The sequence below is a fragment of the Rhipicephalus microplus genome, chromosome 1, assembly GCF_043290135.1.
Source record: "Rhipicephalus microplus isolate Deutch F79 chromosome 1, USDA_Rmic, whole genome shotgun sequence".
Taxonomy (NCBI): domain Eukaryota; kingdom Metazoa; phylum Arthropoda; class Arachnida; order Ixodida; family Ixodidae; genus Rhipicephalus; species Rhipicephalus microplus.
The window spans coordinates 292,105,372-292,127,755 of NC_134700.1; the positions used below are offsets into that span (position 1 = coordinate 292,105,372).

The 22,384-nt window shown below is 46.8% G+C and overlaps 1 protein-coding gene across 5 annotated transcripts in view; it reads right to left on the bottom strand.

The window, feature by feature from the left end:
* Positions 1–22,384, bottom strand: part of LOC119165735 (SET domain containing 2) — a 138,195-nt gene that overhangs the window by 3,742 nt on the left and 112,069 nt on the right. For 3 of the 5 annotated variants that reach the window (XM_075865140.1, XM_075865141.1, XM_075865137.1), the window contains 5 exons: positions 19,452–19,817; positions 17,482–17,721; positions 15,875–16,035; positions 6,216–6,297; positions 5,199–5,237 (listed from right to left, as the gene is read on the bottom strand). In XM_075865140.1, coding sequence (XP_075721255.1) covers positions 5,199–5,237; positions 6,216–6,297; positions 15,875–16,035; positions 17,482–17,721; positions 19,452–19,817 — 888 coding nt within the window. The remainder of the gene's footprint in view (positions 1–5,198; positions 5,238–6,215; positions 6,298–15,874; positions 16,036–17,481; positions 17,722–19,451; positions 19,818–22,384) is intronic. The other 2 variants (XM_075865138.1, XM_075865139.1) reach the window with 2 other exon arrangements.

Sequence of the window (22,384 nt, forward strand, 5' to 3'; positions counted from 1 at the left end):
TGACAGCTGATTTTGAGTGTTATGGTGGCGACGTTTGATAATGGTGACTCGCAGCCGCAACTGAACACTTGACCTGGCGACGCAAGTTGTAAGCCTTGAAAGAAGTTGACTAGGGAGGCACCACCAGGCAAGACATTGCACAAAGTACAGCGTTACCTAACACGCTCTCGAACTTCAAGTGCAAACAGGTGACCTCCAGGACAATCGTTTTGGGGCCATTATTGTTGATGTTCATTTTAAAAAATTCGTCGCAGTGACAGCAACATCGATACATGCGGTCCACTAACGAACAGAAAAATTGTGCACATGGTTCGGCGAGTGGACGACGACATACAAACGAACTGCCACCGAGGTCTACAGATGTTGCTGCGGGTCTTTCTCTTGCACTGCGATTTTTATGTTTTGTTGAAGAGGACAATGCTGAAGAAGCACTTCAACATGTGTAGCGCTTAGAAAACTTGCTAATAGCAGCCAGGTTCGGCAAGAGAAAATGAAAGACTATTTTCTTAGAGAACTGTCAGGTTTGAAGCAATAAAAGTGCAATTTTTTGTGCAATTTTGAATTGGAATTTCGTTTAATTCGAAGTTTATTGCGGTTCCCGTGAGCTTTACGTTAACGGGCGGGAGACAACTGTACTAACAGAGAATCCTACTGCAGCTAGACTTACTTGAGAACCAACTCCCATAAAAATACTACAAGCGAACATTTGTTACATTTTATCTTATGTCCTGGCATTATGGCTGGCTTAATTATTGTGTTATCGCGACATACCATAGTTATTTCTTTCTTTTCCCCCTTTATCTTGCAATATATGTTAACAATACTTCTGTCAAGTAAGACCACTCAGTAGCCTACGGGATGATTCAAACTTGCACTGGAAGCAATAGTGTTACCAAATAGATGATGATGGCAGTAATGAAAGTGCAGCAAGATCGGTGATAACAATTTATCACATGAATAAAATTAAACATAGGCACCTACAATATTATAAATAAATAAATAAATAAATAAATAAATAAGCAATGGGCAACAACCATACACTAGTGTGCTGCTCACATGTGGCATAATGTAGCTGTTTCGCTTTTACAACCTCAAACACGATTCGACAATAAGACGCCGTCGTGCGAGGCTCTGAAAATTTGGACTGCCTAGGGTTTTTTTAACATGCACCTGAATAAGCACAGGGGCATTTTGCCTATATCGAAATGTGGCTGCAACCGCTGGGGATGCGATCCCGCAACTATTGAGTCCACAATCAAGCACTATAACCAAAAGACCACCTGGATATGCACATGTCCCCATGCAGTGATGCCAACGTGCTGTCAGAAATCAACATACTGGCACATAAAAAGGCTGAAGTTTGAGAGGAAGTAGCCAGTCATGGAGTCCCATTATTTTTCCAAGCCAATGACTACGTCTGTTACCGGTCCCAGATGACTAAGCGATTGTAGTCTTAGATATGGGTGATTTGCTATGCCGCTATCAGGACTGTCCCAATACAGTATAACCTCATTACAACGAATTGCTTACAACAAACATTCCAATAATGCATACCAATTGGAGGCATTATGCCAAACTTCCGATTTGTTCCATTGGTTGAACTACAGATTCTTGTACATGGACATTTGAATATAATTGACTAAAATGTGACACCTGCAAGGTGGTCAGGACTTTTCTACCACGGATATCTCAAACTCAATAACTTCCGGCTTCAAACACCGTGCGCTTGGCATACTTTCAGGACTGGAAAACCGTGTCGCGGATATTGAAGTACGGAAGGCCGCCGATCTCCGGTCTGATCATCAGCAATGCCTTACAGTGACAGAATATCTGCGCACAGCATGCTTCCCCTTGTGTTTAACAGCACTGGCACGCGACATAGTTAGCCGCTGGCATCACAGCTCTAAGGGGCCGCTGTGCGGCGAGCTTTGCCGGTGAGTCCACTGCCGATGCGCAAAATGCCAATCCACGGTTCTGACGAGGCAGCTGGCGACGCGATTCGTTGCTTGCGATGAAGCACCGTATGGCATCATCGCCTTTGCATGTCCGCTAGAGTGACAGCCTTGCCCGTAAGGTTCAGCGTGGAGCTAGGCCTAGCCACAACATTGAAGCAGAAAGCTCGGTTGCGATGTGCATGGTCGCGGTGCCTGATGTTTCAAAGTACATGATGCTCGATCGCGAATACAAAAAGTTGTCTCGCAGTGCCTTTGGCCACAAGGTCCGAAGTGCTGATAGCAGTACCTCCAATAGGAGATCAACGTTCGCTACTGTAATCTGATTACTGCAATTCTGCTTGCAGCTGCTTCAAATAAAGCGTAATTGTATTCTAAATTATCATCCACCTGCGAACACAGAATGAGTGCAACATCATCACTAAGTAGCACAATTTTCGACAGCCATGATGTCGCGACCCACGAGCAGCAGAAGACGCTTTCCCGGAGGGAACATAGGACCAATGGCAAGGCGTGCTTGAGCAACACAGCAGAAGCAGCCAATCGGAGACCTCAAAATGAATTTCATACATCTGCCTTTTGTGAGCTTGTATCTGAAAAGTGGAGCTAATTGCTCTTCACGAAATACTTTTAAGTTGAGCCTGAAATGGTGGCACCCAGTAGTGTCGCTACAGAGCCGTAGCGGATAGGCAGCCTTCAAACATGCTCGTCTCAGCACGCAGGCGCGTACATGAAGTAGTTCCTCGTAGCGGAGCTATATTTCTTTGAAAAACGCTTTTTATACTTCTGCAATACATACTTTGGAATCGGATAGAAAAAGGGCCACAAACACTAAAAACATGATATTGAAAAAGTAAATTTTTTATGCTCCCATTGAGAATAAATGTTTACGACTGGTGATTCTGTCTGGCTACAAGAGATCCATTCAATGTTTACATAAAGCCTGTTGTAACAGTAGTTGGATTTTACATACTTCTTTTACAACAGACCAAAATCATCTTCACTATAGAGGTCTGTTGTAACGAGGTTATACTGTACCACCATCGTTGTCATGCTGTCATTGTTGCTGTGCTGCCATCATCATTACTGAGCCACTGTTGCCAATAAATTGCCATTGGTGTGCCACCAACTAATAAAAGAATGCAGCTGGCCTGTTTTTCGGTTCACAATAAAAGCTACCGTATATACTCGTGTAAGGGCCGCCCTCGTGTAAGGGCCGCACCCCAACTTTGAAAGCGGATATTTCGAAAAAAAAAAAAAAACAAAAGTTCAAAATGTCCCGCCAGAAAAGTGTAGTTAGTTCATTTACAGCCAGATGGCGCTGCACGCTTTTCCGCTTTTATTCTACTTCCGCCGACGCGCCGACCACGCTGTTGACAGCGCGCCGCCATATTTGCCTTGTGCGGCCTCTTTGTTGGCATCGTTCCTAGCATCGTGTCGATACGTTGGCAGCGCGGCTTCAGATCGGTGTCGTCGGTGTCACTTTGTTGGTTGTAGTGAACCCTGCAGAAGCCAGCGCACGTGACGGACGATGGGCCGGCATCTGAGATCATTCACTGCAGCATTTAAGCTGCAAGTGATTGACTATGCCGAGGAGCACGGGAAGCGGGAAGCTGGACGAAAGTACGACGTCGATGAGAAGCGCGTGCGTTACTGGATGAATCAGAAAGATGCCCTCGCCGCTACTAACAGGAGCCGAAAGGCGTTTCGCGGGAAAAAGTGCAAGTACCCGCAACTCGAAAGCGAGCTCGTCAACTACGTCGTCGACACACGAAGGGACGGCTACGCCGTATCGACTGACATGATACGCGTCAAAGCCCTCAGCATCGCTCGCCACATGGAAATACCCCCGGCACAATTCAAGGCAAGTCGGGGCTGGGCTACGCGGTTTATGAACCGTAACCAGCTTTCTATTCGGCGCCGAACGACGATTTGCCAAAAACTGCCGCGCGAGTACGAAGACCACGTCATTAAGTTTCATCGCTTCGTGAATGCTCTCAGGAGGGAGCATGAATACGACCTGTCCCAAATTGGGAATGCGGACCAGACACCTGTGTGGTTCGATGCACCGGAAAGCACCACAGTGGATTTAAAAGGTGCGAAAAGTGTGTCTGTGCGCACGACTGGTGCAGAACGCCAAAGGTGCACTGTGATGTTGTGCATCACGGCAGACGGCAGGAGGCTTCCGCCGTACGTCGTATTTAAAAGGAAGACTCTCCCAAAAGAGAAGTTCCCTCAGGGAATCGTCATACGTGCGCAAGAGAAGGGCTGGATGTCCGAGGAACTGGTCGTTGACTGGATTAAGACCGTCTGGGCAAACAGACCTGGAGGGCTGTTACAACGGAAAGCCCTCCTTGTTTTGGACAGCTTTAGGGGCCACTTGACCGACCGCGTCAAGAACCGAGTTGCCGCAACTCGTACGGACTTGGCCGTCATTCCCGGTGGCCTGACGAGTGTGCTGCAGCCGCTCGACGTATGCGTCAACAGACCATTCAAAGTGGAATTTCGCCGATGTTACTCTGAATGGATGGCTGGAGGCGTCCACGAGAAGACCCCTACAGGACGGCTGAAGCGGGCGTCGCTCCAACAGGTGTGTGAATGGATTTTGAATGCGTGGCGTGCCATGTCAGTAGAAGTAGTTGCTAAAAGCTTCAAGGTAACGGGAATTTCGAACTCCATGAACGGCACCGAAGATGACCGTCTCTGGGAAGACGCGGACGCCGAGGCGAGCTCCTCCGAGAACGAGGACAGCGAAATGGAATCCGAATAAAAACATTTCTGGCATGTCATTTGTGACTCTTGCACTCTGCTACTGTTGCATAAACAGTACAGACCTTTGGCCTGTACTGCCTGTACTAAATCGGCCTGATTCGTGTAAGGGCCGCACCTAGCAAAATTTTCGAAAAAAAAGTGCGGCCCTTACACGAGTATATACGGTAAGCCTGTTAGAAGGGAGCTCAAAACTCTCGTAGTTCACACACAGTGCTTTAGTTTCCCAATACACACCAGTTACAACAGCCACTTCGAGGGGTCCTTACTTACTTCTGACTCCTACCAAAAGAGTTTTATACGTATCTAAAGCTAAACACACAGCAGTTCTTGACACCCAAGACACAAGGCAGCTTGACAAGTGCCAGCAATGTACACAGATTTAAACCAAGCTTGAATAATAACCAAAAATAAGGAGCATGCAAAGTGCATAAAAAAAGAGCTTGTACTAAAGTAGCGCGTGCGCTAGGTACTAACCGATCTCTTCGCCCTTGAGCTGCCTACTGTGCTGTTCACCTGAGGGGCAATACACATGCAGGAAGGAAAAAGGCATAAGCAATCAGCAAAACAAAAGGCAAAGGAAAAAGAACTGACAGACGTAACAAAAATTAACTAAGTCTCGATGCCACGCGTGCAGACACATGAAATTTAGTTAATACACATGTGATAAAAACGCATGCACTGTTTTACTGATGCCAGAAGACAGCCAGGAAGCTACTAGAACAATACCTCAAAACACAGCATCGAGCAACAGTAGTGAAAGAAACAGGTAGTACTATTCAAGGACTTGCTGTTGGGACATGGCTGGAGGCATGTCCTAACACCAGTTGCAGGCAGTAATATTTTGTCATCAGTTTTCAGAACTGTTACTTAACACCCGACTAGCAGTGGCAACCACGTATTACCAAAACATGTGTGGCCAACTAAAATCCACGTGCAAAAAAAATTGAAATCAAAGAAAATTCATCTTCTAGGGTCCTAGTAATTCAGAATTGATAGAAATAAAGACAGTTCACAGTGGAACAAATTGATGGGCAATAAAGCTCTATTGAGTAACATGCACAGTCATACACAATTTAAAACAAACGCAACACACCTGTTCTAAAAGAAAGTAAAATGCCCCGGGTTTTAAAATTGTATTGTCATTTACTGGAATTTTTCTTTTTCACACTGCTGGACAGGATGCAGCCCCAGAACACTGGCCAGATGGTCCCCGTTATGCCAGAGGTATACCCCACCACCGCCCATGTTGAGTGATTACAAGGAGCCTTCTGGCGGTTCGATTTGAGAAGAGCAAGCCTGCAGAATGGCTAGTGATGCAGCACACATGAAATCAATACGAATGCTTGGGTTTGTTTTTATGATCACGATCCATATTTCTAAACAGAAGCGAAAAGTGAACTACTAAGCAGGCGTGTACTGCAAGCCACAGTAAAGTCTTGAATATCAAATTTAATTATTCCTCTTTGAAGCTAAGACGCATCATTGACAAACCTTTGGTTCATCATAGGTTGGGGTTTCCAGCTCCATGTCCTCCTCATTTTCATCCCAAACAGGAGGGTCCCATTGCGTTTCTCTGCAAAGAAATGTACTTTAACACACATATCAAATATCATGTTCAAGGTTACCCTATCACGAAGCTACCACCACAGTCAGCATTCATAGCACATTCATCTAATGCTAAATACAGTTGGACCCTAATATAGCAAACTTTACAGTATCACACACTTTTTCATATAGACATTAAAATTTTGTGTGATAGTTTTGATACAGCAAAATTTTGACAAGGGCCAAAATGAACTTGGATAAACCTTTCTTTCAAGACAGGACCATAGCCAGGGGAGGTGCCCTAGGGGCATGCAAATTTCGAAAGGGGGTGTTTTACCGAATATTAGTAATAAAAATAGCTGTCTTTCTAAATGACAATATTTACTCGCATAAGCTTTAGGCATAAGACAGCTCGCGGGATTCGATCCCACGATCTGGCGGAATCAAACTTGGGTCCTCTCAATCGTGAGTATGAGGCGCTAACCACTAAGACACCGAGGAGAACGTCCTTCCACGTTCAAACGGCAGGCTATTTATATCTACCCCTTACCACTGCTCACAAGCTTCTTCAGGAGAATTATCGTATTTTCACCATTACGAGCAAGATGCTGCAATGAGCACGCGTCACCACATCACGCTGCGGCACGTGCTCCGATATCCCACGCATACTTTGCCCAACTTAGAGGAGGGGAGCAATGTTCCCTCGTGCGCCCTTATCTTGTGGTGAGGAGGGGGGGAGGATCGTACGTCTTGGCTGGCCTGGAACAATTCTGTTTTAGTTACCGGGCACACAACGGTCACTGCAATAATTGTAGTCTCCGTTTGCGAAAAGCGGGCGCTTTTCAGACACAGCGAAGTAACAACTGAAACACTTATTCACGTGCATCTATATCTGTGAGTACGTTTCGTACGTCATTTGTGCGTGAGAAACGCACGGCACATTTGGATCTGCTTTCCATTCTGCGCATGACCTTCCAATTTGTTGTTATTGCGCTCATTGCTTTGCCTTTGTGGCAGAGCTGCAACTTTTATTTCTTTGCATTACCACATTTTTTGCTCATCCCGAAAAGTTTTCATAAAATTTATCCCGCATGATAAGCGCATTCCTAACTTTGCTGCGGTTTTTCAAGAAAAAAAAAGTGTGTTAATTATGCGAGTAAATATGGTACTATCTGTACGCTCCTTTTCTTGGCAGAAAAGCGACAATCCAGCGGGCGCACGTACTTCTCTAACAACTGAACTGTCATCCAGGTTTTTTAGTTGTGTTTGTAAACAAAGTCAAATGGCAGCTGAGCGCCTTTGAAGCACTGCGGGTTTCCATACTTGCCAATCACCATCAGTGGCAGCTTCTCACTACCGATCATATTTACGCCAAAAGCAACCAATATTCGATTTTCGGCATGTTTCCCGCTGGTGCGCTTCTTGTTTTGGAATGCCAATGTCCTATTCGGAAGCAGGCAATAGGAAAGTGCCGACTCATCAAAATGGAAAATGTCGACGGCATTGTAGGCTATAAGGACGTGCAAATCGGTGTCCTGCCATTCGAACGCCTTCTTTGTCGGTCGCGGCAGCCTCACTGGGGCAGTTCAGCTGATCTGCAAAGGTTTTTGCTTTTTTCAGTCAAAAGGGGTCCACTAACCAGCAGGCCTTTCAAATAAGCAGGGCCCTTTCCACTTAGAGATAAGCAGTCTCTGTGATGCGAAATCTTTTCAAATTGCTGCTTGTGCCGCCCGTCAACTTTTCGTGAGCACTCTATATTTTGCACACAGTCATCAGAGGCAAGTTCTTTTCGTGGGCTTCCGCAGATTTCTTGGCCCCATTTTCAATGGCGCGAATGATTTCATTTCACACTCAAGATATGGTACTTCGGCATAATATGCAGTCTTCGTGTGCAAAATCAATCGCGCCCCTCGCGCACAACACAACAAGAATTAAAACGAAACATGACACACAGCACGAAAAGAACGTAGGTAACATAACACCACCACACCGCCGCCACGATCAACACTGTAGTAAAGTGAGGATGAAAGACCGAATAAAAAAACATGCTCAGCCAGGCTCAGTGCTGTTGAGCCGTTACAATACTACTTGGCTTGGAAAGCGACAGCAAATTCGCACCCCTTACCAGAACAGTGACCGAGAGTTCCTGGTTTACCAAGAACCGATCTTGAAGGCCACGCTTTTGTACAGAGCGATTGGCAACAGCCGTACATGCAGAAATAACACCAACATGGCCAAGTTTTTACGTCACTATCGCTGGCTGTTGTAGTCTGATCGTCACAGCTACTGTGTCGAACGTATGCGCACACGAAATTTCGCCGATTTTTTACCTGTGCATGGATAACGAGATTGAAAATAGTACGTACTAACTACCGGTATATATAATGCCACAAGCGACTACGACTTAACTGGTCAGCCGATACATGAGATTCAATGGGGACTGAGCGGGGGATTCTTCCAGACTACGTATAAACCGCAGTTACAGATTAAGCGGGTACATATTAAAGAGGTTTGAATGTACTGTAGTCAAAAGGTGAAATTTTTGGAAAGTTGACCCTGCATAATAGGCGCACCCTGAACTTGGAGCCGGATTTCCTAGAAACAAAAAGTGCACCTATCATGCAAGTAAATACAGTTGAACTTCGATAGAACGAAATTGATCAATTCCCGAAAAAATTACTTATAAAGAGGATTTCGTCATATGCAGCTTCAGTACGAAAACACAGAAAATAAACGGGCAAACTAAACAAAAGGCGGACTGAAGACAGAGCCCACCGAAAACATTTAGTTTACAGTAAAACACTGCATTATTATTTCGATAGCAATTATATAGACACTCTCGGCAGGTGTTTGCCGTCGCCGCCATGTTTTGTAACAAGTCCAAATTGATAACATGCCCCCGCGCATCGTAACTTTCACGAGTGGATAAAAGCGCACGAGCGCTACTGAAGCAGAGATAAAATGAGTCGGCCCATCGCTATCATTTGGAAAGTGCATAACATGACATTTCCCACGTGTTAGAACTGCCGTCAGATCCTTAAACAGAAAATAAACCACGTGTCTTGAGCGAGCATGAAACAACAAGGGGAGGGGTATTGCTCGAGTAGCAATAATGAACATGGGCCGTCGTGATCGCTGGCGCGCTTGCTATCACGGAATATATCACTGCATTTTAACCGCGAAGGGGCTGTAAAAAGAGAACTTCTCCCTGTAGCAGCTGTATTTGCTCACATCAGTGTTTTGTAGGAATTCCGCGATATCGGATCTAAAAAGTTGGCTGCCAGCCTTACTTTTTATAACATTGCAATTTGTTGCTATCACTTTCATTGCATTGCATTCATTGCGCTGTCGTATTGCCAAAAATAATCGGCTAATTGCAAAAGCTACCAGCCTACGAACTCAGGGCGCGCCGCATGACGGAAGTGTGTGAGTCGACCTCCGAAGATCCGACGTCACCGTGGTTTCCGAGTTTCCATCAGCGCCTAATCCGACATTCCTTCGGTGCTGACCACACAGTTGTTCGAAATTAAGGGGGGAGGCTACCCTGGAGACCGAACTTTTTTATTTTTTAAGATATCTGGATGAAACTTTCAGGGGTTGTTCACTACAATAAAACTAGCACAACTGCTAAGTTTCACGAAGCTGTGTTTCTTAGTTCCAGAGTTATTGAGGTTTAACTGGGTGCTTCACATGGGTGCCTGAGGAAGAGTCGTGAGAAATCCCAGGACATAGTAGAAAGCCGAAATTCATTGTGGTCATTCCTTGATAGGTATCCCAGGGCGCTACAAAGCAGTTTTTTTTTTATTTCCCCCCCCCCCCAAAATTTTCACGCAACTTTGAATTTGATGTAACCAGTAATGACCAGATTCATCAAAAATTAATTGTTTATTATAAATTAACAGCACCAATTTTCAGAAAAAGGAGCTTGTTACGCCCTTGCAAGGTCATTCGGGAACAGAATAAAAAAAACAGCACCCAAATCTGATGAACGGTTTTCGAGTTCTTGCTTTCCTCAGCACCACAACTAGCCAAAAAATCCGTTCTGAGAAAACAGGCCGAGAAAGTTCAAAACGTGTTTTCTTCAAAAAGCTCCAGCACAGTAGCTAAAAGTGTCGTGGCGCACTCTTTTCTTCTTTTGCCTGGCCTCCATCTTCTCTTGGTGTCTTTTAGAATTCTTTTTTAGGCGTAAAGCGTCTTTTTCATGAGCTCGCTCGATGGCCAGATGACCTGGTTGAAGTCCAATGGAGTCCGATATCACTTGAGTTGCTTTGCAGCAGCCAGCATTGTAGCGCAGCACTGCTTCATGCAGTGCTGTTTCTACCGCGATCAAGGATGAGTGTTGTTCCTTCGGCATCAGAGACCACAGAATGGAGTGGAATGATTCTGATGCATTTTGCGTCTTCGCTCCCAGGCAGCGCTGAAGAAGCGACTTTTGTGACAGTCTTTCGTAGATGGGCAGCATAGCTGCAGCGACATAGTCCGGTAGGCTGTGTTTATGTTTTGGCTGTGGCTCACGCTTTGCCTTTGCAGCTCTATGGCGGCACCACGATTGAGCCCCCTCTGGGCAAAGTTCATGGTGAGGGTCCTGGTCAGTCGATGTGACGTGGTGATATGTTGCCATCACTGCACGCTGCATGGCTGTTAGGTCAGTTGAATTGTTTCTCAGGGCCCAACCATAATATCCTGTCAGCTTTTCAATGAGGGCTTTAGTCAGCTTCCCCTTCCCACTCAGTGGCTTATCACTTTTCTGCACAATGTTTCGAAGAGCACTTCCAATCCTTTTCTGAACATGGTTCAGACATTCTTCTTTTACAATTGGCACTAGCCCGTACACATTCTCTTCTGTGAGGGCAGCGAAGGTACGGCTGTCTCCGTCGGACACAAGAGTGGTGTACCGCAGGCCATGCTTGGATACAGACTGCCCAAAGAGAGTCAAGCCTGCCTCCACTTCCATGCTTCCCGATTTTGCGTCTGTGTTTTTCTGGCAAATGTGGTGCTTCTGCCAGCTTTCGTATGCTGCATCTCCAGGTTTGGGCCCTGTTTGGCATCCAAGGCAGTGGTTTGAAAGAACTACAGCATCCAAGATGAGACCTGTAAAGAAGTCAATTACCGATCCCACTCCGATGTGTGATGTGTGACCCCGCTTATGACATGTGCCATCGTACACTACGGTGATGTCCTTGCAGAAGCTGGGGTCCATTTCTTTATATGTTTTGATTACTGCTGTGGCAGAATCAGCATAAAACTTCTCCAAAGCGGTGGCCTCTGGCTTCCTGAACGTCTCTTTCAAGTGCTTTTGAAACGTCTTGTGGTGAAGACCTCTGTAAGAGACGTTCATGGCAGCCCAAAAGTCATTAAGCGCTGTTTGCCCTTTGCCTATTTGCTTTATAGCCATTATGGCGCGGACATTTACATCGAAGGCCTGCGTGTCCTTTTTGCGGGGTGATGTCCATAATTTATCGACGGTGCCACAAGAGGCGCACACGACTTCAAGTTTTGTTGCAATTCCAAGCTTGGTGCTCTCTCGGACAGCCATAGCACCTTTCAAACATTCTTTGCACACTGTGCGGCTGAGCGCGACGTTAAAGATGTTCATTTGAACGAGCAAAAAATGTTCGCCCTCACTTGTCACTGCAGGTGCAAGAGCTGGCTGCATCAGTTGAAATTTCTTCTGCGTCGCCGGCGTAGACTCGAGTTCAGCGCGAACGGCGTCACGACGTTTCGCATTCGCATCGATTTCTTCCTTCGTTAGGAAACGCGTCCGCAGATGAAGCGATAGTCTACTCACGCTCGATGGCGGCACCGATTCAGACGAAGTGCTGGGTCCGGCGATATCAGAAGCACTCGGTGTCACGCTCGAAGGCACCGATTCAGACGAAGTGCTGGGTCCGGCGATATCAGAAGCACTCGGTGTCACACTGGATGGCATCGATTCGGAGCACGTGTCGAGCCCGGCGATCTCGGAAACACTCTGTGCATTTGCGGCTCCAGCCACACTCGATGTGTCGGATTCTCGACTGGCGACAGCCGACAACACAGTTCCGTTGCTGCAAGCGTCTACGCAGTCAGCACCCGCAGCAGAATAGTGGAATTTCGATGATCGTACAAGCCGCATAGCGCGCCTCCGCGCACCGGACTTCCGCACTGACTTCGGCTTCGTTGCCGGCATCGCCCGCAACAACAAAGACGAAAGGCACAGAACTAGTGCAAAAAAAAACCAAGAGAAAATGATCGAAAAGATAGCACAAGGCGAAGAGCGGCTCGTAAGCAGACAACTGTCGAGGCGGACGGAGCAGAGAGCAACAACGAAGCGAGCGCGCTGGACGCGCCATCGAGAGGAGCGACCGCCCCCGCTGCTGCACAGCAGCCAATGGCGGGCACGCTTTCTCCCGCGAGTGCTCTAGCCAATCAGCGCTTTGCATCGCGGGAAAATGCCAATAGCGTCTCAACTGTGCTGCTGACGCCATTTTGCAAGGCGGCGAACGAGAGAGAAAGAATTCACGGTCAAAACAACACCAAGATGGCACGGGACGACCGCATGGTCCGGGAATGGCGCGCGTGCGAAGTTTGGTTTGATTTCGGGATTTGCGCCTGTTTTGGACGCCGCTGCTGCCTCGAAAATAGTATTTTTTTTGCACTTTGCGGTTGAATTAGGTGCTGATAATTACAGAATAGGTAGTTTATGAGACATACAACCCAAAAATGTGGTTTTTCAAAAACCGACTTTCTCGCGATTTTTCGGTTTTCAAGGGCCCCGTCCCCCCTTAAGAAAAGCCCGTTTCACCGCAAGGGCAAAGCAATGAATGCGATAGCAACAACTTGGAATGTAACGCTGAGAAAGGCAAGCCGACTGAAACGTGCAGCGTGCTGCTCACGCACAAATGACGCATGAAAACAACATACACAGGATGAGAGCGAACTAACAACATTTACCGCTCAACACTTAATATGCTGTTTAAACAAAAATGAGGGCCCCAATCGTTACTTCGCTGTGCTTGGAAAGTGCACTCTTTTCCCTAATGGCGCCTGCTCAGTGAGCAAAGTGATCTTTGTGCGCTTGGAAACTAAACGCAATCGTTCCGGTTAAAGTCGAAGGCGCGCGATTCTCCCCGCCGAAGGGTACCGTATATACTCGTGTAAGGGCCGCCCTCGTGTAAGGGCCGCACCCCAACTTTGAAAGCGGATATTTCGAAAAAAAAAAACAACAAAAGTTCAAAATGTCCCGCCAGAAAAGTGTAGTTAGTTCATTTACAGCCAGATGGCGCTGCACGCTTTTCCGCTTTTATTCTACTTCCGCCGACGCGCCGACCACGCTGTTGACAGCGCGCCGCCATATTTGCCTTGTGCGGCCTCTTTGTTGGCATCGTTCCTAGCATCGTGTCGATACGTTGGCAGCGCGACTTCAGATCGGTGTCGTCGGTGTCACTTTGTTGGTTGTAGTGAACCCTGCAGAAGCCAGCGCACGTGACGGACGATGGGCCGGCATCTGAGATCATTCACTGCAGCATTTAAGCTGCAAGTGATTGACTATGCCGAGGAGCACGGGAAGCGGGAAGCTGGACGAAAGTACGACGTCGATGAGAAGCGCGTGCGTTACTGGATGAATCAGAAAGATGCCCTCGCCGCTACTAACAGGAGCCGAAAGGCGTTTCGCGGGAAAAAGTGCAAGTACCCGCAACTCGAAAGCGAGCTCGTCAACTACGTCGTCGACACACGAAGGGACGGCTACGCCGTATCGACTGACATGATACGCGTCAAAGCCCTCAGCATCGCTCGCCACATGGAAATACCCCCGGCACAATTCAAGGCAAGTCGGGGCTGGGCTACGCGGTTTATGAACCGTAACCAGCTTTCTATTCGGCGCCGAACGACGATTTGCCAAAAACTGCCGCGCGAGTACGAAGACCACGTCATTAAGTTTCATCGCTTCGTGAATGCTCTCAGGAGGGAGCATGAATACGACCTGTCCCAAATTGGGAATGCGGACCAGACACCTGTGTGGTTCGATGCACCGGAAAGCACCACAGTGGATTTAAAAGGTGCGAAAAGTGTGTCTGTGCGCACGACTGGTGCAGAACGCCAAAGGTGCACTGTGATGTTGTGCATCACGGCAGACGGCAGGAGGCTTCCGCCGTACGTCGTATTTAAAAGGAAGACTCTCCCAAAAGAGAAGTTCCCTCAGGGAATCGTCGTACGTGCGCAAGAGAAGGGCTGGATGTCCGAGGAACTGGTCGTTGACTGGATTAAGACCGTCTGGGCAAACAGACCTGGAGGGCTGTTACAACGGAAAGCCCTCCTTGTTTTGGACAGCTTTAGGGGCCACTTGACCGACCGCGTCAAGAACCGAGTTGCCGCAACTCGTACGGACTTGGCCGTCATTCCCGGTGGCCTGACGAGTGTGCTGCAGCCGCTCGACGTATGCGTCAACAGACCATTCAAAGTGGAATTTCGCCGATGTTACTCTGAATGGATGGCTGGAGGCGTCCACGAGAAGACCCCTACAGGACGGCTGAAGCGGGCGTCGCTCCAACAGGTGTGTGAATGGATTTTGAATGCGTGGCGTGCCATGTCAGTAGAAGTAGTTGCTAAAAGCTTCAAGGTAACGGGAATTTCGAACTCCATGAACGGCACCGAAGATGACCGTCTCTGGGAAGACGCGGACGCCGAGGCGAGCTCCTCCGAGAACGAGGACAGCGAAATGGAATCCGAATAAAAACATTTCTGGCATGTCATTTGTGACTCTTGCACTCTGCTACTGTTGCATAAACAGTACAGACCTTTGGCCTGTACTGCCTGTACTAAATCGGCCTGATTCGTGTAAGGGCCGCACCTAGCAAAATTTTCGAAAAAAAAGTGCGGCCCTTACACGAGTATATACGGTAAGCGCACGCGCACAAGCATCTAACTACCCCCCCCCCCCCCCCCTCATTTCATTCGCGGGGCAAAGTACGCGTGGAAGATGAGCGCACGTCGTGAAGGGCTAACTAAAAGCGTGGAATTGCCAAAACACAATAGTAGTTTTTTTTTTTTTTAGTTTGCAGTGAAGGGGTGAGGGGGCACACCTGTACATGTGCCCATGGCAACAACGCCGGCTTGTGGGGTGCAGGCCAGCCTGCCCACGTCGCACTCACCCACCCGCGCGCAATAATAAGATACATGCTCGTACCAAAATGCTAAAATGCAGAGCGAAATTCCTAGATTGCCTCTGAGAAAAATTCATTATCCAAGGTCTAAAACAAATGCCACCCCCCCCCCCCCCAAAAAAAAAAAAGCATATGGGCTTGCTTCAGGACACCTAACAGGCACCTCAACATGCTACCAGCCCATCAAAGCCGGTATCATTAAAAATGAGAGATTTAATTTCCAAAGCTTGCTCGTGAGGAGGCTTTCAGCCACACCAACTTTCCTTTCCCTATTTGTGACAGAGTACACCTAGATGAAGAAGTCTTGAATTAAGACATTACTATTTTTGGGAAGGTCTAGACAGTATATTAAGACAGCTCCTTTTTTGGTTCCAATGAAGATCATATCAATGGAATGAGCCTTTACGTGCAACAATTTCCAAAATGCTTGCTTTGAAAACAGCTAGTGCTGCAACAGCTCACCTGGTGAGTGCGTGGTAGTAGTAAACGTTTCCCTCTTCATCCTTGGCAGTCTTCCAGTGGGGAGGCAGTCGGGCATCCTTCTTGCTTGGGGCGTGGATTTGAGGTGGTGGACTGCAGATACGGCCAGATGATGCTTCTCTGTCGAGCTCTATTGGCTGCTCCTGTTGCCAAACACAAGAAATAAAGTTCTCAAACTTATTTACTATTTTTTTTCCAGTAACTTGACAGTTCTGAATTCCCTTGCCTACTGCATTGTGTGCACGTGTGTGTAAGCTGTTATGTTTTCCGCTGTGCTTGGTATTGATGATAAAAATACAGTCGAATCTCGATAATTCGAACATGAAGGGGCCCGAAAATATGTTCGAATTAAAAGAAGTTCGTATTAATGAAAGCTAAATAAATGAAGGGCTCTCCATGGAGTGGCGCATGTGCATTGAGCTAACACACGAGGGGGAAGTTTCAGAAGACTTACATTTACTCACAAATCACAGGACATCCGTTATTAATTGAAGTAATCGGTGATGCGCGTCTGCACACGCTTGTCTTGCAGCGAGTCAATCGATTTCACACGCAGCTTGCAAAGCATTTCTACTTCGGCTTCAGCATTCTCCTGGCAAGAGAAGTTGCGCGCGGAAATGTTTAGCGCCGACACTTTTTAAAAACGACGACAACAACGACTGCGTAGCGGAGCCTCCTGCTTTCCGCTACGCAGCCCCAGCACGGCGAGCACATGACGAGAAAGAAGGAGCTTCTCCACGCGGAGAGAAGCAGATCGGCATTTGAGAAAAAAACCAACAGTCCACGACAGCTTTTTTTTTTCTCTCTCTCTCTTCGCGCGCGTCGTTGGAAGGAAAATGGTAACGTGGCAGGGACGGGAAAGGGTGAAGCTTGGCACCGGCGCGTGAGAGACCCCCCTCCCCACCCCCCTCGAGGCGCAGAGCCGTGCTCCCGCAAGGGGCAATGGCTGCAGAAGATAGTGGCTTTTTCCTTTCCTTCAACCACACATTCATTTAACCCAGCGACAACTTTCTTTTTTTTTTTCCTCTCTCTCTTCACGGGCGGCTTTGGATGGAGAAGGGTCTTTAGGTGGGAGGGACGGAAAAGAGAGAAGTGCGACACGGGTGCTTCGCAGATCGCCGTTTGAGAGAGGGCAAACATTCCACCGCAGTCTTTTCTTTTCTTCGCGGGCAGCGTTGAGGTGTCGCAGGTGCCGCTGCGGGATTGGGCGGGGTGCTGAGCGCATTTTCGGAGCACAGTATGTTCGAATTAATTGTCGGAAGCGCTTGGGCATTCGAATTACCGGGAGTTTTCGCTTATTGGAATACACATAGCTTTGACGGGACCTCATTTTGAGTTCGAATTAACCCGTAGTTGGAATTAAGCGAGTTCGAATAAATGAGATTTATTTGGGGTTTGATGTTTCAAAATCACAACCTGACAACAAAGTATAATGTTGTGAGGGCCTTCAGATTAGCTTTTCTAGCACATTTTGCAACCACATGAATGTGCCCATGGCAGCCAAAGCTTAACTCCCCCTCCCAAAAAATCTAATTACTGCTGCACCTATAATACCTAACAAGCATTGTGCGTGTATACTTGTAACATACCAGAGGCTGCTCAGAGGGCAAGGCTTGTGCGACCGGGGGCAAGTAGTAAACTTGTGGATGCATGCCCTGTGCAGTACCAGCAGCCACACCAGAACCCACAGAGCCGTAGCCGGGGCCGTATCCAGGGGCCACTGGTTGCGGATTGGCTGGATACACAGCGCCTGGAGCCATGGCCGGTGCACCTTCCGTTGTTGCAGCCCCTGGAGTCACCACAGCGAATGGTGCAGCAACTGGAGCCTGCTGCAATGAGGTACACCCCGGATCAATTGCCACAAACCTCTCATGTGTACATAAGCCACAAGACGAGACAATAAGGCGGAGCGACAATGCTACTTTCCAGCTTGCTGTACTCTAAAAAAAAGGGGAAACCAGTGCAGTGCCGCAGAGAGAGGCAAATTCCTTTCCGAACTTGATGCATGCAACAACATAATAAGTGCTAATTAAGAACTAAAGCACATTACCATGCCTTGTGCCATACACCCCCATAACTTTATTTTAGTATAACGAAATAGCCAAAGAAATATTCTCAACCATACTCCATAATAAACTGCGGTCACAGCATTTCGCACCTCTATACAACACAGTACAATTGTTAAAATGTACACAAAGTGAGATAAGTGAAAAAGAAAGGTAGGTGCATAATGCTGGTGTCTCCCTCACCACCAGCCTGTAGCTTTATCAGCAAAGAAAGCAACAAAGGGTGATTGTCCTTTCGTATTCCCCTCATGTTTTTCAGTTCCCCAACAAGAGTACAGTAAAGAACATAAGAACACAAGAGCTTGGCTAGAGGAGAAAATGCAAGGAAAAGGAGCCAAAAAAAAAAAAAAAAAGCCAAATGAAAGTGAGAACGGCAACGAAGATTATCTGTACATTATAATCACATGAAATTAAAACCACCCATGTGGCACTAGCACTCCTACCAGAGGAGTCAGATGAATTGTCATCGACGTCACACAATGGCACCTGAGCACATGTGGTCAGTTTGTGTTGTTTTGCATAGGGCCCGAGCGCGTCGTATCTGTTTGCAGTGAAATGCAGCAAATTGTGATGTGCCATTTTCAACAAAGGAAGGTCATTTCGCACACTAAATATAACTGTGTCGTGTCTTTTTTTTGTATGCCTGAGGCTTGTGATTAAGAGTAGCACACACTGAAATCTTCAGCTGCATGTCGTTCAGGAAAAGCTATTGCGTGTTGAAAATAAGGAAATATCCGAACCTCAAAGAAAAGCTTGTAGACTTCCATATGCAACTGGGCGTATATTGGCTTTGTCAAGGTAGCAGTATGCAATGAAGCCATATCCAAGAGTGATAGCAAAGCCGATAAAACAGTTTCTCAGAAGGTGAACTGTCAGAAAAGTAAATTTTCCATTCTTTAAAAAAAAATTGTGCTTGTCTCTACCTTTTTATCTTTTTCAAATCATCAAAATCGCGTTGTGCTAAAGTTTTGTTGTCAAAATGTGGTAGCAATTCATTCATTAGCACATATTTATTATAAATTTGCAAAAAGAAGTACTCCTTAGAGTGGTCTAAATACTCTACCTCGAAGCATATTTTTTATCAAGCTGAGCCAAATAAATGTCTTTTCTTCTTCCTTTCTCACAATATAAGTATACTTCATTCAGTGTTTTCAAGCAACATATTCAGGCGTACTTAGCATGTTAGCGTTTGGCTTTTGGGAGAATTTCGGATAAGAAGAACTTCATAGACAAACAAATGACCGTGGTCCCTTATAATTTGTCTTAAGGTAGTCTACTGTGTGTACGGTGACTAAGTTTACACACCAATCATGCTGTCGTTGCATATCAGAACAGCAAGAGGCAACATACAGCAAAGCATATGACTCAAATGTACGACGACGCTTTAATGACACAAAATACAATCAATTTTGCCTGCTACTACCACCACCCCACCACAGAGGAGCAAGCAGCCCAGGCAAAGCATAAAAGCTCGTGGGTTTGTAGTGTAGTACCTGAATGGGAGAAGGAAAGGCCACGGCTGCCTGACTGGGAGACGGTAGCACAGGTGTGCCGCAGGGAGTGTCCTCGTCGTAGTCGACGGTTGGCACTGCAATTTCCACAGTGGTGCCTACGGGCTCCCCTCGTGTCTCCTGCTGAGGAGGCAGCTCTGAACATCTGCTGTCTGTGCTGTCCAAGGTGGGAGATGACACCGGGTCAAAATTTTGAGGTGTGGCCTCCCCGCTGTCTGGGGACAGCGGTGGAGGCAGTGGAATCTGCATGGGGTCAGTCACGTAGGCGGACTCGGACTGAATCGGCACTGGACTAGGTGGCTTGTTAGTCACGCTGCTGATTGCCGCAGCCAGTGCTTGGTAGTCCTGCTTAACGAAAGAGACAAAAATTGAGGAGCCTTTCTTCTACCAGACAGATGGAGAAAGCAGGAAATGGGGGGCAAAGGAAGCTTGCTGTGTGCATGACTAATCTAGTCCCTTATATCACTCCTTCTTTCCATTTTTTATAAAGCATTGTACAATGCTCTATCCCAACTTTTTTGTTCGCCCACGCCAGGAATTGGACCTGCATCCCCGTGCTTATCACAGCAACGCTTAAGTTCCTACAGAACACAACTGTCATGCTTTTGTATCCAGGTCACAATGAGATGCCGCAGTATGAATGGTGTGACATCGATAAAAGGTCAGAGGGAGGCTATTTGATAAGGATTCTGTCACAAAACGGAAGTGTTGACAGAACAAAACACCACAAGAGGGAGTCTCACAGTATTGGTACAGTGACTAGAATACTAGGAGTGTGATCACCACCAACTGGCTGCTATGAGAGGTAGTGACGCCACCTTCTGATGTTTCTGATATGTGGCTTGACTGATTGATTGATTGAACGAACTTTAGCTCTCCTGGCAATTTCTATAATGGTATCGATACCAAAATTGGTATGGCCTAACAAAACTGTATGACGAGAACAAGTGACTAGTCATAACATAAAAATCGTGACATGTACGTCATGGATGTTGTAATTTACATTTCATGGTCTTGCTGCTCTTGCAGTGGTTTCATTCACATGACATGATATGTGGGGTTAACGTCCCAAAACCACCATATGATTACGCGAGACGCCGTAGTAGAGGACAACGGAAATTTCGACCACCTGGGGTTCTTAAACCTGCACCCAAATCTGGGCACACGGGTCCACAACATTTTCACCTTCATCGAAAATGAAGCCACCGCAGCCAGGATTTTATCCCGCGACCTGAGGGTCAACAGCTGGGTACCTCAGCCACCAGACTACAGTGGCAGGGCTTCCGATAGGTGGCACGCGCTGTCGTAAACACATCAGTCTCTCAAGCTGAGCACGTTCAATGCTGCTGCTCCTCAGTCGAAGGTGATTCTTTTGCCTTTTACACTGTCATTTTGTGCTGCATTTGCAGGTCAGACAGACTTGTCGTGTTTGTGTGATGTCTTTTATGGAGTAGGTGCCATGAGCAGGCATCACAGCACTGTTTTGTGCCCGGACACTCACTCAGGTAGAAACTTCAATGCTCTGGAGTCCCAAAAGACGACCATTTGTTCAGCAGTGGCAGCGTAACATGCTAAGAGCAGACAAGCCTACGTAAATTAACGCTGCGGTCTGTGAGCCCCACTTTGATCAGTACAATAGACTCTTCAGTAAACGGAAATCTGTTAAACGAAACTACTGCTAAAACGGAACTATTGCTTTTGCAATGCTTGGTTTCGGGCTTGTATTCTGCACCAATGTTCACCTCTCAGAAAATGGAACTCCTGTTAAATGGAACATATTTTCCCGTTCCCTTCCAAGTTCCGTTTACTGAGACTCTACTGTAGTTATTCTGCCATTACAAGCACATTATTAATGGTAAAGTAGTGCAATTGGCCTCTACTTTTTCAGCATGCCAACTCGAGGATCTTCCGAAATGTGCCTTTCGTACTCTGAAAATCTGTGGCGCAAAAAAGACACCCCTTAGAGAGATTATGCCTGCTGCTTGCGATTTCTAAGAAATGACGTTGAAAGGATGATGACAGGGAGCTGCAAGAGAAGTTGTAGAATTAATCGGAGCCACCCGACCTTCCGACTGCGGCCATTCACGACTACAAAGACATCCCACTTCACGCTAAGTGCTGTGCATGCTTAGCGCTAAGTGCTGTGCATGCTTAACTAAAACCTTGCGCAAGCTTAGCTCAGACATGAGCCTTCTTCATACAGAGAAACTCCTTACATTTACTAGCAGTGGAAGTGCCATAACAGAAGTTTTTGTGCATGGTGTGATGATTTTGATAAACGGGCCAATGAGCCATGTGAACCAGCTTCTCCTTTACTGTTGATGCCATGCCAAGCTAGTTGCATAAGTTTCCTTTTGAATCATCTGATAAGAACTTGAAGGTCTAGAATGGGAAGCTCTTCCATCACAGCTGCAAAAATACCTCAAGTGAGTAGCAACAGTGAACTGATTTGAAGGGTGCGGTGGTGATTGCTGGCGTGCGTGCTATCTCGGCAAGCATCAGTGTGCTTTCAACGCTAAGAGACTGTGTACAAAGAGCAGTTCTCCCTAAAGCAGCAGTATTTGCTTACCCCAGCATTTTGTAGGAGTTCCGCGATACCGAATCCAAAAGAGTTTGCTGACTGTCAGCTTTACTGTGTATCGCATTACTATTTGTTGCTATCGCATTCATTGCATTCAACACGCCAACGTGCTGCAAAAGCTAATCGGCTAACCGTGAATGCTGCGGTCTTGCGAACTCACGCCACGGTACAAGACAGCAGAGTGCGTGATGAGTCAACTTCTGAAGATCCATGGTTGTGACCGTGTTCTCGAAGAGTTTCCGTTAGTGCCTAATCTGACGTCTCCTCGGTAGTTAGGACACAATTGTTGACATAAAAAATTAAAAATAAAAATAAAGAGGTGAGCGTCGTTTGA